Raw genomic sequence first — 12751 nt, 5'->3', positions numbered from 1 at the left:
ACCTTGAGGTCCGAGAAGAGGAGAAGATGCAACGGCCAATCTATTATGTTAGCAAGGTGATGTTAGGCTCGAAGACTAGATATACCCTTCCAATTAAAAGTTGACATATGTCAACCTCAAAGAATCTTCATTGGGCAGCACCTTGGTATTATCGGGTGTCACCTCGATAGGTCACTCATCGATCACTGATAAGATTGTTATGGATATATCAGTAAGCTATCCTTTAATTAATATAAGTGGGTTTTCAAGGGATCAACCCCGCAAATCACACCCACGATGATAGAATAGCGGTTACATCAGCATCATATAAAAAAGGACCTCCACTTAGGTAAATTTCTCTCACTTTTAACTTTTCTAGTATTAGCTAAAGAGAGAGCTCTCAATACTAAGTAATTTATTTACCTTTCTTTACTACCGAACTAACTTAAGCGTCGGAGTGTCCCTACTGAGGAAAACCTTGGGGACCTCGTAGTTCATGTGTATTATCTATGCAGAGAAGAACATCTATTCAATAGTTCATAGTTTGATCAACTGAGACGACTGCAGATCCAAGGAACAGCTTATCGAGCAATCATCTAGCTAGTTTGTTTCTGATCGTCATCAGGCGGGTCATCCCATTTGAACGGGTCAATGCCAATTTGATCAAATTTTCAATTTTTAAGGACATTCATACCAATTTATTGGTTGGTTTTCAGTCAATCAATACAACCGGCAGGTATGGTCCAATTATGAAAACAATGATTTTGAATTGAATTTATAGATTTTTGATATGTCCAACATCAAGATGCCATTATGATATTGTAATTGAATACATTATTTATGTATTCTATTAAACAACGTTCCAACTAATTTATAAATTTAAGGAAGTACCACATTTTTGTTCATATTACTGAAATTTTACATATTCCTTTTAGTCATTAATAGTTTAAAATTAGAAAAAATAAAATATTTATAAACTAGATGGGTAAATAATGGCTTAAATCCATAGCCTACCCATATCAGGTCAGGTATTTTTTTTTATTAGTCATAGCTCACCCACTAGTTTTTTCTTTTCTTTTGTTTTTAAAATTTTTATTTTATGCCTTACACAGTTTATTGGGTAAGAATAAGCTGCGATCTATATGGATGAAACCAAATGAATACCTTACCCTAAAAAAGGGTGAACTTATATTGGTAGTTTATACTTGGGCCGCCCAACACGGGCTATTCTTCATGAGGCCCAGATTCAACAAGTACGACAAAGCCCAAGAATACCATACATATCAATTATCAACACTGACTCTCCCTCTTGCTTCTAAAACCACCAATATAACTTACAGAAAACCAGTTGACTGATCAATCCCGAGATGGCCTCAGCTATGGAAGAAGACACGCACGGTAACGTTTCTTCTCTCACTCCCTTACATGGAAATGCACACACAAACTATGCTAAAAAAATTTCCAAAACCAGATTTGTCTTATTCAGTTGGTATCTTAGTTGCTTGACGGTTTTGGTATGTTGAGTCCCAATTCAACAATTAGTAGTAAATAAATTAGGGTTCCCATGGGTGCATTTGCTTTGAAGGATTTTGCATGTTTGTGGAACCTTTTTTCATTTTAGATTTGCGAGTTTGTGGAATTGACAGAACGAATGTGGTTCCTGGATTCTTCAGGTCCCGGTAAAAGAGTAGCTGTTGTGGGCGCTGGTGTTAGGTGTGTATGCTAATTTGAGCTTACGCATGTTATTGATTGTTTGCTTTAATTTTGCATTGCTAATTCATTGCTTCAACTTAAGAAGGCAGTGAAGCTGTTTCCTCGTTAAAAAAACTAAATAAATAAGTTCGTTCTGCAGAAGGAGGGAAAAAAGTTTAAGAAACTTTTTCAGTTCTGGTTTTTAAGGTAATACCTTCGTTTGGGCATGAAGGTCAAAGAGCAAGGCAGACACTCAAAAGTTTATTATTAGTTTAATTTTAATCACAGTCTGTTTATCATTCTGAATTGGCAATTTTCTCCACATACTGCTATATACATTCTAGTTGGCATTACTAAATGTATTGTCCAAGAACCTTTTGATGCACATATCCTTGCATGGAAATGGGTTTGTATGCACTACCCCAACTAATTTGGTACAAGTGTGTGTTTCTACGTGTTGGTGGACATGGGAAACAAAAGGGCTAGCCATATACTTTTCCAAAATAACCTTAAATGAAATGGAATGTTGGAGCAGTATGTTCCCTATGCAGCTCTGCCCCTAAGCTTGGGTTTAGAAAGTGTTGAGTTGCACTGACTGGAGTATAGAAAGATATACTGCTGTGGATATTAATGAAATTTGTGCTTTTGCTGTGTTCCTGTTTGAGCCAGTGCTAGTTTTTTCCAATTTAGGAATGTTGCTATCCGTTACCTCTCATTTTCAAGCTTTCAGTTATTACATTTGTTTTATTCTGATTGGAATAATACTTTTGGCGGACTAATACTTTTATTCTCATCAAGCATTCTTTGTGTTGTTCACTGTTTGCATCACGGCTATTCTCTCCGCACAATGTAGTATTTGTGTCTATTAGTCGATTTATTACTATTATTTTTTCATTTTTGTCCAAAATCTGATTCTGATACTGTCCAATGGTGTTGAAGTGGGCTTGCTGCAGCATACAAGTTGAAAGCACATGGTTTGAATGTCACAGTGTTTGAGGCTGAAGGAAGGGCAGGAGGAAAATTGAAAAGTGTTTCAAAGGATGGCCTAATTTGGGATGAAGGAGCAAACACCATGGTAAACTGATCTTTAATATGATACATTTTTCCCTGGAAAAAAAGGAGATTCAATTATGACATTCGGTATTCAATCTGTTGCCTAGTTGGGCAAGAATATTTCAAGATTGTAATGCTGTTAGCAAGTTACTAGGATTCCTTCCCTAAGTCTCAAAGCCGGCTCCTTGCAGACTGAAAGTGAAATGGAGGTCAGGTGTTTGCTTGATGATCTTGGCATTCGAGATAAGCAACAATCTGTAAGGATCCTATTTCATCTTTAACATATCATTGTTTTTTTGTGCTCGTAATTCAATGGTTGGAGCTTTTGTTTGTTTTCAAATGTTAGTACTCTAATTTAAATGATTTTTGACAACTACTACAGCCAATATCCCAGACCAAAAGATATATTGTGAGAAATGGGATTCCGGTGCTGGTATGTACCTGTTTATGCATCTGCCTGCTAAATTTGATTCAATAAACAGTCTATGTGATACTTTCCATATCCATCATTTCCATAAATCTGCTTGATCTTTCATGACAGTTACCTACAAATCTGATTGACCTATTCAAGAGCAACATTCTTTCTGCACAATCAAAGGTTTGCTTCCTACAAGTTGTTTGATAGACATACAAATACAATCACTTAAGAACTTTTGGAATTTTGAGAATTATAATATGATAAAGACATTGTCTCAAAATGTCTTGGGCCACAGTCGTCACACAAAATAAGAGTTGTAAGTTTGCCTCTTAAGCTTCATGATTGCAACTTAGTCTAAACTGAAGATTCAGTATATTGAAATGTACGGATTTGGAGTTCCAGATTCATTGTTATCAAGCACTAGAACCACATTTAACTATTCTTCTTCTTATGTTAAGTTTTTGGACTGCTTCTCATTTACTTGCACCCATGTGGAGTGTGTTTCTTGGTTTGCAGTTCCGCATTATGTTGGAGCCAGTCCTGTGGAAGAAAAGGGATTCCTCAAAACTCTCAGATGCACAAAATGTGGAAAGGTGACAATGCTAAACATTAAAGACTTAAAGCTCTTAACAATTTTGCGTAGTATCCAGTTGTCATTGTCGTTATTGCTGTTGTTACTCTGTGAGGAAGTAATCTTCTCAGCATTTTAAATTTTAATTATCCGCTGTTTTTCTGAAGCGTGGGTGGGTTCTTTGAGCGCCATTTTGGGAAAGAGGTTTGCATTTGATTTGTATCCATGATAATTAATCTTTTGACGAATATAATATAATTACTTACCCGATATTGGTTTTTCTATTCTTCAGGTAACTCATATTGCTCATAGCAGAGTCAAAAGCTTTGGTATTTGGAAGGAAATGTTTAATTATCTATTATATTTTTAGTTTGATTTTTTTTTTATTGTAAGGTTGTTGATTATCTGGTTGATCCTTTTGTTGCTGGCACAAGCGCTGGAGATCCTGATTCTCTTTGTGTGAGTACTGTCTCAGATTTTTGGCACCTAATCATATAAGGTTCATTTGAACAGATATAAATAAATGCCATTTTGATGTATATTTTCTTAGTAAAATTCGATTAATTATTTACTATAGTAGAAAGATTCCAAAGTCAAATATTTGCTTGTGCTATGCATCTACTTTCTACTAGCAGTGGTAGCAGAGGAGAATGTATGCTTTAACTGTACTTTCATTTCATGATAAGGGCCATAAGGCAACTGTCATTTTTTCTGCTCTTATTTTATGAGCATTGGCACTTACAAAATAAATTCTGACGCTCTATCTTCTTTTTTTTTTTTTTTTTTTTTTTTTTCTTTTGACTCTATTTGTGTATCATTTTTTGTTGTTTAACTTGTTGTTTACGAAACAGATGCGTTATTCTTTTCCAGAGCTCTGGAATCTAGAGCAAAGGTATGCCTCATCCAACTTCCTTTCACTTCCTTAGCATCATTTTCTGCCAGCGATTTTTTTTTTTTGTGTCTGCATATTTCCCATATTTCCTTTTATGAATTGGATTTGAATTGTAATTGGCTGTGTTATGGTTACCTGAATATACTCTTGCCAATTCCACTTCCACTTCCACATGTGGCAAACCTCATTAGTGACATATACATATTAGTGCTAAATGCTAAAGTTGAATATTGCTATTAACAAGCATGATTTGTATTATTTCGGTAGTCTGTCTCTCATTGTTCTGGACTTAATTAGTGCTGCTCCATATCAAGATAACATGCTATTTTCCCTTTTCTAAATTGTTTGGATTGTGCTGTTATCCCCTTTGACTAAAGGACTAGATGAGGTATTTTCGATTCAGACCAGTATAAGAGATTCCTTAATTACGTGTTACAGAAAATTGATGTTAAAGCTTATTTAGATCCTTTCATTGTTTATTGCTATTAATTTTGCCTCATTCAGCTCAACATTGCCTAAACTGCCTATTAAAAAGCTGATTTCTTTTAGTGTTGGATATGAGTTTGCTGCTGAGACATCTAGGCAAAATTAAAGTTACCACATGTGATTCCTTTAATTATACCAATTGAATAATAAATTGTAGTTTATAAGTGACAACATTGTTCAGGTTTGGTTCTATCATAGCTGGGGCAGTGAGATCAAAATTCACTGGGAGAAGGGAAAAAAGTCAAGAGACAAAGAGTTCTTTGGACAAGAAGAAACATCAGCGTGGTTCTTTTTCTTTCTTTGGTGGAATGCAGGTGATGTTTTCGAGATTCTCTCAAAGATATTTAAGTTTGTGTTATACATGACCAAGTTATGTGTTCTGATTGTTATAGGTGGGGATTTTCAGATCAATTGAAATATCTTTGTGCTACTTTTTGTTGCTATTGTTCTGCCATGAGCATGCATATTTCTTTTATATTAGCTTTTTAAATGATTAACTGTATGAATAAGGTTAAATGTGTTTTTTGAGGAAACAATTTCCGTTGACTAGTTAGTGCATACAAATTCTAGCTAGAAAAGCCCCTTGTACAGGAGCTGCCTAATGACCCTGCCAGTGGTGACAGTCTGATTTGATAGTTTCATTTTTATATCTTAAATATATTAGTAATTCCTGAAAAAAGCAGGTTCAGCATGTCTTGGATTTTGGAAGGAAACCTGAGTTGTCCATGATTCCACTGGTTTTTCATGAGGCTATCAGCTTCCTAATTTCTCTGGAAAAGTTCTCTTTCTATTTTTTTTTTTTTTTTTAAGAATTGCACACTGGAAAGCTACTATTTGTATAATTAAAAGCAATATTCTTACCAAAACTTGAAATAGGAAATGCATAGTCATAACTCATCCTTTGTTTAATATGTTTAAGCTGACTAAAAAATATTTTGTTTTCCAGTCACACGAGCTAGCTACTTGTTCTGTAAATGTTAATTAATTAATTTTGAATAGATTTGATATCATCTCTATTTGCTTGTCATTCCAGGTGACCTTCCCAAACTAGCTTTCCTGCTCTAACATGGCCCCCTCAAACCAAATCTACTCATTTTCCATGCCTTCATCAGTGTCATATGCATAGTGGGTGATGAAGAGAGCAACCCTTTAAGCTTAAGCCTGGTTTTACTAGTTTAGGTCAATATCTTAGGTTTGTTCAGTGGAAGATACCAGCTTGAGAACTTTTATACATTTGATATACTATTTGTAAATTATATATGGAATATCTAAAAAAATATAGCAGCGTAAAATAAAGGAAAATTTCTCTTTTCCTTTAACAAGAGCGTGAGTTTAAACCTGATATTTAGCTGAAACACTTGAGCTCCCATAATTAAATGAGTGGAGCTCAAGCTTGTTTATTATTTTGTCAAATGAGTCTAGGTTTCCGAAACTCACATGACCTGAGCTCGAGCATGGTGTTTTGATAAATAAGCTACTTATGAGTGTGGAAAAGCTTGGGATGGCTCGGCCTGTTTACTGCCCGACACATGCGTTTGCTTTTCAACTGATCAACTGATCCTTGTTCTGAATCTTTCTTTTGTAGACAATTGCTGATAGATTGTGTAAAGAGCTTGATAGAGATGAGCTTAAATTGAACTCAAAGGTCTTGTCATTATCTTATAGTCATGATGGGAAGTCAGCATTAGAGAATTGGTCTGTTTCTTGTTCTTTAAACTCCGACAAGCATTCCCAAGGTTCAAACTTTGATGCTGTAATCATGGCGGTTAGTTTTTCTTTCTAATTGAATAAATTAGAACCACATAATGTTGATTTTCTGTTTTCTTTTCTGTTAAGATACTTCTAGATGTAGAATGTGTGGTTCACATGTCTAACAAGGTCTCTACTTATTTGACATTGTGCGATCGGTTGAAAGTGCCCCCCCCCCCCCCCCCGGTCTTTTTTTACATGAGAAAGCTCTTTTAGGTGTAGCACCCTGCACCTCCTAAGTTCTTCTGCAAGAAGAGAAAGAAAACAAAGTGTAAGACTCTTGTGGTTGATTCTAGCTTCGCAGTGGTTCAAAGTATTGATAAATAAAATGTGGAGTTTTGAAAAAAAACAAATGATCAGTTTCAATACCTTATTTTATAATTAAAACCAAACATATTTTATTAACAGACATTTTATATATTAGAATAAACATATTGTTTCCAAACGTTAGTTAATGTCTTTATGGAAAACGTTGTTGTTAAACCCTTTTCATTTTGATTTGATTAATATATCCTTGTAACAATTGAACCTTAAATGTTCCTGACATGGGTCACAATGAGAATTAATTATCTGACCACGTGTATGCTCATTTTAGAAAGAAAAATGAACAGAAAGTGAGGAGACAATATACATTTCCAGCACTAGTGGTTTGAAAACTTGTGTCTTGGTGTTGCATCCCTGGAGAATTTGGTTGGAAATTAATCAAAGAGTCTTGCATGGATTAAAGACTCCTTTCGAAATTTTTCTTGACTTATAGCATAAGACTCTTTTTTACTGACCTAGGAAAATTGCATCGCTTACTGTTCCTCCATCTTAGATTTAATTGATACACATTGATGTTCTAGGGTGGCATCACCTTGATGTCCTTTTTAATGAAAAAATATATTTTCTTTGAAAAAGAAACAGGAGAAAATGTCTTCCATTTCTTCCTCTTATTTAGAGTAGAAGGGTTTTTGGTGAATGAAGCAAGGGGGTATTTGTTTCCTTAGGTTGCCATCCCTCCTTTTAAAAATTCCCGAATAAGTTTGTCCCCTAGTGTCTCTTTCCCTCCATTTTCTTATAAACCTACCACTAAGTTTTTGCATTTAAGACATTGGTTGACATCTCTATCTCACTTTGTGTGTGTGTGTGTGTGTGTGTGTGTGTGTGTAACGGTGTATGTCTCTCTCTCTCTCATGCACTCATGCTCCTATAATCATATATGTCACACTTTATACTATTTGCAACTAAAGAGTAGCTCGTTTTTCTTAGGCTCCACTATGCAATGTTGAGGAAATGAAAATTTCAAAAGGAGGACAAATATTTCCGCTCGACTTTCTCCCTCAGGTATGTGCTGCTGCAATTAATCCACATGGTTGTCTCTTGAAGTTGGGTCAATTTTCGCGCTTATGTATTTTACATGGCATCTATTGGTATCTGTATGATTAGCTGTAGAACTTGTGGCATGCACAAAATACCTATAGCTTTTTTAAAAAATTGTGATAGTAGTGGAATTATTGTAGTTTGTCAACATTTGATGATTCTGTGTTGTTAAAAGCAGGAGGAGCCAAGACTGCTTATTGCCTGAGCCACTAGGCACTCGTCTGAGGGAAATGAGGCCCTAACGGAAAATTAAAAATAATAAATTACCATAGAAATGTGAATTTTTCAATATGCAAAAGGAAATTAAGGCATTTTTTGTCAGCTGCTAAAGCAAACTAATTCATATTTCAAACCCAAGCACAAAATAAGAAGGCAATACAAAATACCATAACTAACTATACAATTATACCTATACAGGAGCTTGATCTCTAGCTGCAACAGTGGCCAATCATAGATAACTGCAACAAATAGGTGCAAAGAAACAGAGGCAAGTCTTCACAGTTGAAAATGTCTCAAAATAGTAAACCTCAAAGGTCTAAGTTTACCCAATGGGTAATAGGTGAGCCTTGTACCTCTTTACACTGCCATCAGATTGATCTTTGGTGGTGTAGACCCATTTCAAAACCACCTGCATATTTAAGATAACCTAAGTTGTTGAGATCGCAAATATAGTTGCGATGTGTCCATCTCCTCATTGATTGCTCGTTTCCTGGTGGAGGAGCATAATGCTTGAGTGTGCGTTCTAGGAATGCAGAGTGGATTTATTTGTCAAAGCAGTACTCTGAAATGACCTGATATCTCATTACCTCAACCAGTTATGTTTTCTATCTTGAGGATCAATGAAAAAATGTTGAGGAAAAATATAGTTTTTGTTGGTTTACTCACGCCAACTAGACAAATGGAAAAATTGAACAGTTGTCAATTGAAGAGAAGTAGTGTATGATTTCCGACAACATTATACATGCTACCAGTTGCAGTGTGACTAGGGATTTTGTAGAAACTGTAGTTGAAGTCTGGAGTCATGAGCAAAAGCTATCAAAGATTTCATTAAATAACTAGTTTTACCTGATTTAGAAACTTTAGCACCAACAGCATGGTGCAGTTGTGTGTGCTGTACTGAGTCATACTTTTCCTTGGAAAGAAAAATAGAATCGTTGGCAGAAGAACCGGAGGATCCCATAGAAGAGTCTTCTTGGCTTTTAGCCACTTACACTCCCAACTTACCGTGAGTCCTAAGGCTTACCATGTAAGTTAAAAAACCTGTGTCAGTATGATTATATACTCAATGATGACTGCATTTTCATGAGCCATGATAATGACTAATGAGCACCTTTACCATATTCCTTACCCTGTTCTTGAGAAGTTGAGCAACCACTGTTTGTTGATCCATGTCCTTTTAAACAATTCAAGTGCGCTAGGCTCCCATGGTGGAGTTAGGCTTGGGGAAGAGGCAAGGTGTATGTGGACTTATCCTCACAATACAGAGAGGTGTTTCCTGGATTTTTTGCTTTCGGCCTCTAGGTTTTGCGTAGTAAATTTACTGCCAGGCCAAAGGTTTGCCCTTCTGAACCTTGTCCTCTATTTAGATGAATGTGCAAGGATAAGTCATCTTCCCCTAACTGTAGGGAGTGAAAAAGTGACTCAGAAATGAAGCTCCCTAGCATACACGATGCTTAAAGTTAGAACACTGTCATCATCAAATGGGCTGAAGGGTCGAATTTAAGTACTCAAGAGCTTACAGACCCAACATTTATCTCATTGGGTTTTCAAAATCTCCAGATTATTAGTTAATGCGTGATACTGGTTTAGCTCATCTATGTCCCTTAAAATTGGGTAACAGTCAGCTATGGTTCTACAATAAAGATATACTTCAGTTCTTCACGCTTTTGAATCATTACAAATCTATGATGTAGTCTTCAGCAGTTGAGAGTATCTTTTATGGTCCAATACCTTGTCGACTTTGTTGACTTAGCATCTTAAGGGGGGATGGGATAATTGATGAAGAAAAAGTCTTGGCATCAACTCTCTGGCCATTTTCATATTATTAAGAGATTAAGAATATATGAAAGTACAAGAATATCCCCAATACAATGACATATTTACTGTTTTTTAAATAATGTCTTTCTCAACTGCATACTTGTTCATAATACCAAAATGAATTTTATTCTTGAAATATTCGTTAGTTTATGACAATGTTATTGTCAACGAAGAGTGAACACTGGCATGTTTTAGTCAATATTTTTTAAAACAAAATTGTTTCCACATACCGTTATTTAAAGATTTTTTTTCCAACAAATATCAAATGACTACAATTTTGATTAATCCTTTTCCATCTGTATTTTTATTAATTTTATCCTAGACTTCTTGGCCTCTTTTCTTCTAAAAAACCCCCAACTTTTTTTTTTTCACTCTTTTGCATTGGAGGATTCATATTCTAACATAATAACCATCCGAACCATCTTAAGATAATTCTTTTCTAGTTTGAACCAAGGCCAGCTAAACTAGGTCAGATAAGTTAATCATGTAATTTCTTCATTGACAATAGTTGGATTCTAAAAGAATTTATTTCTTTGCATATTCCGATTTTTTGTCAAGTTTTAGAATCACTTCATGTAAGTTTGACATGATAACCGTTTCAATGTCATCATGCAGGTGAGTTACATGCCATTATCAGTCATAATCACCGCATTTAAGAAGGCAAATGTTAAGAGACCCCTTGAAGGATTTGGCGTTCTTGTTCCTTCTAAGGAGCAACAAAATGGACTAAAATCTCTTGGTAATGCTCAGGCAGTGTCCATTACAGTTTAATATTGCATATTTTTCCATTTGCATTCATTGTGTATCTATTCTGTTGGACAGGTACACTCTTTTCTTCGATGATGTTTCCAGATCGTGCACCCAGTGACATACATCTCTACACAACTTTCATTGGTGGAAGTCGAAACAAGGAACTAGCAAAAACTTCAACGTATGGGAAATTTCATAGCATTTGAGTTGGGGGTGTTCTTCCTTGTCACTGCCTTCAACTATTGATTTCAAATAATTCTGTTCATCTGCATAACTTGTTATTTGGCTTCTTTAGTAATTTTGTTGCATCTAACATGCATGTTTATATAATGAATTATTGATTTAGAGAGGAGTTGAAGGAGATTGTCACTTCAGATCTCAGGCAATTGTTGGGCGTGGAGGGAGAGCCTCTATATGTGAAGTATGTGAACAATTTACTTGGTTCAGCTTATTTATGTTCACCTCATCTATACTTATGGTCAAAATTAGAAACTTACAGCTTGAATGATGCTGAATGGCAGTCACTTCTACTGGAGTAAGGCATTTCCGTTATATGGGTTGAACTATGGCTCAGTTTTAGAAGCAATTGAAAAGATGGAGGAAAATCTTCCTGGATTTTTCTATGCAGGTGAATACTTGTTCTTTTCAAATGTTCTGGATTAGTAACCTCCATTTAACTGAGCCGTTGTGTTGACTGACCTGGAATCTGTTGAAATTTTAATCTGTTGTACACAAAAGAGAGTTTGAGAATGACTTAAACCCAACAATATGATTCTCTCATTCTTTTGTAAAATCAATTTTCATTCCTCTTAATGTGAGCATGAACCATTGATTTGTTAGGTAACCATAGAGGAGGATTGTCTGTTGGCAAAGCGATAACCTCTGGGTGCAGTGCGGCTGATCTTGTAATCTCTTACTTGGAGTCTTCTTCAGATGACAAGATGAAGATGTTTAAGGACGAATCTTCGCTTTAAGAATGGAAAATATATTCTGCCTCTGTATGATGTCTTGTCTTGTGCTCTCTCTTTCATACAGGGATGTGAGAGTAGGTTGTAATTGAGCTATGGGAGCTGTGCTCCTAGTTTTTAATGTACTAGTACTGTAAATTTTCTGTTGTAGAGAAATATGTTACCATGTGCTAGAACCTGAATGATTTGCAAGGATTCATTACGTCATTTGATAGCTATCATGACTTCAGTTCTCATGTTTTCTGTTCGTTATTTTTCCTGCGATGTCTTGGTCATTTGCCATAAAAATTAGTATATCAGAACTTTTCAAGTCAATCATTTTAGTCGTCTGAAATTTTGTGGGCCAAACCTTTCGTTAGTGGACTTGGAAGTTTCTTTTTTTGTTTTTTATATGAGTCCCCATTTGACAAATACGGAAATTCCCAACCCCTCTTTTGACATTGGAGCGGTCGGAACTATCAAAGACATCGGTTGGAACTACCTTGTATCCATCATCGTATACGAAGGAATAACCTCCTCAACTCAGTGTGTGGGTATCTTCAATTTTTTCCTCCACAAATATTCCTAGCATTTTAATTTACCCTAAGAATATTAGGATAAATCTAAAGGCTTTTTATTCTTATCAGAAAACATGTTAGGAGACTTCGCGTCCGCAATAAATATTACTCATTTTGTAAAAAATTTTTACCACCTCTAATGGGATCAACTTCGCTCTGCCCTTCAAGAGGTATTTATTTATTTATTTATTATTAATTTAGAATAATTTGGGGCTGCAAATCATGCAGCCCTCTTCA

General features: G+C 35.5%; 1 protein-coding gene across 6 annotated transcripts; it reads left to right on the top strand.

The window, feature by feature from the left end:
- Positions 1-1263: 1263 nt before the first annotated feature.
- LOC120009489 (protoporphyrinogen oxidase, mitochondrial) lies at positions 1264-12193 on the top strand. 6 transcript variants are annotated; one of them, XM_038860105.1, is made up of 19 exons: positions 1321-1377; positions 1653-1692; positions 1832-1878; positions 2611-2746; positions 2879-2981; positions 3107-3157; positions 3266-3322; positions 3659-3735; positions 3881-3917; positions 4107-4172; positions 4565-4605; positions 5273-5405; positions 6677-6856; positions 8092-8166; positions 10855-10978; positions 11062-11170; positions 11336-11410; positions 11511-11617; positions 11830-12193. In XM_038860105.1, the coding sequence occupies exons 4-19, from the start codon at positions 2727-2729 to the stop codon at positions 11961-11963; spliced, it is 1389 nt and encodes a 462-aa protein (XP_038716033.1). In that variant the 5' UTR covers positions 1321-1377; positions 1653-1692; positions 1832-1878; positions 2611-2726; the 3' UTR covers positions 11964-12193. The 6 variants fall into 6 exon arrangements, with proteins under 6 accessions (XP_038716030.1, XP_038716031.1, XP_038716034.1 ...); XM_038860107.1 differs by having other exon boundaries at positions 1322-1377; positions 2832-2981; XM_038860102.1 differs by lacking the exon at positions 1832-1878 and having other exon boundaries at positions 1264-1377; positions 2916-2981.
- Positions 12194-12751: the final 558 nt, after the last annotated feature.

Source organism: Tripterygium wilfordii, chromosome 11 (assembly GCF_013401445.1).
Source record: "Tripterygium wilfordii isolate XIE 37 chromosome 11, ASM1340144v1, whole genome shotgun sequence".
Lineage (NCBI taxonomy): Eukaryota > Viridiplantae > Streptophyta > Magnoliopsida > Celastrales > Celastraceae > Tripterygium > Tripterygium wilfordii.
Note: the sequence above shows the minus strand (reverse complement) of the source record. Positions and strands in the feature narration are given on the sequence as shown.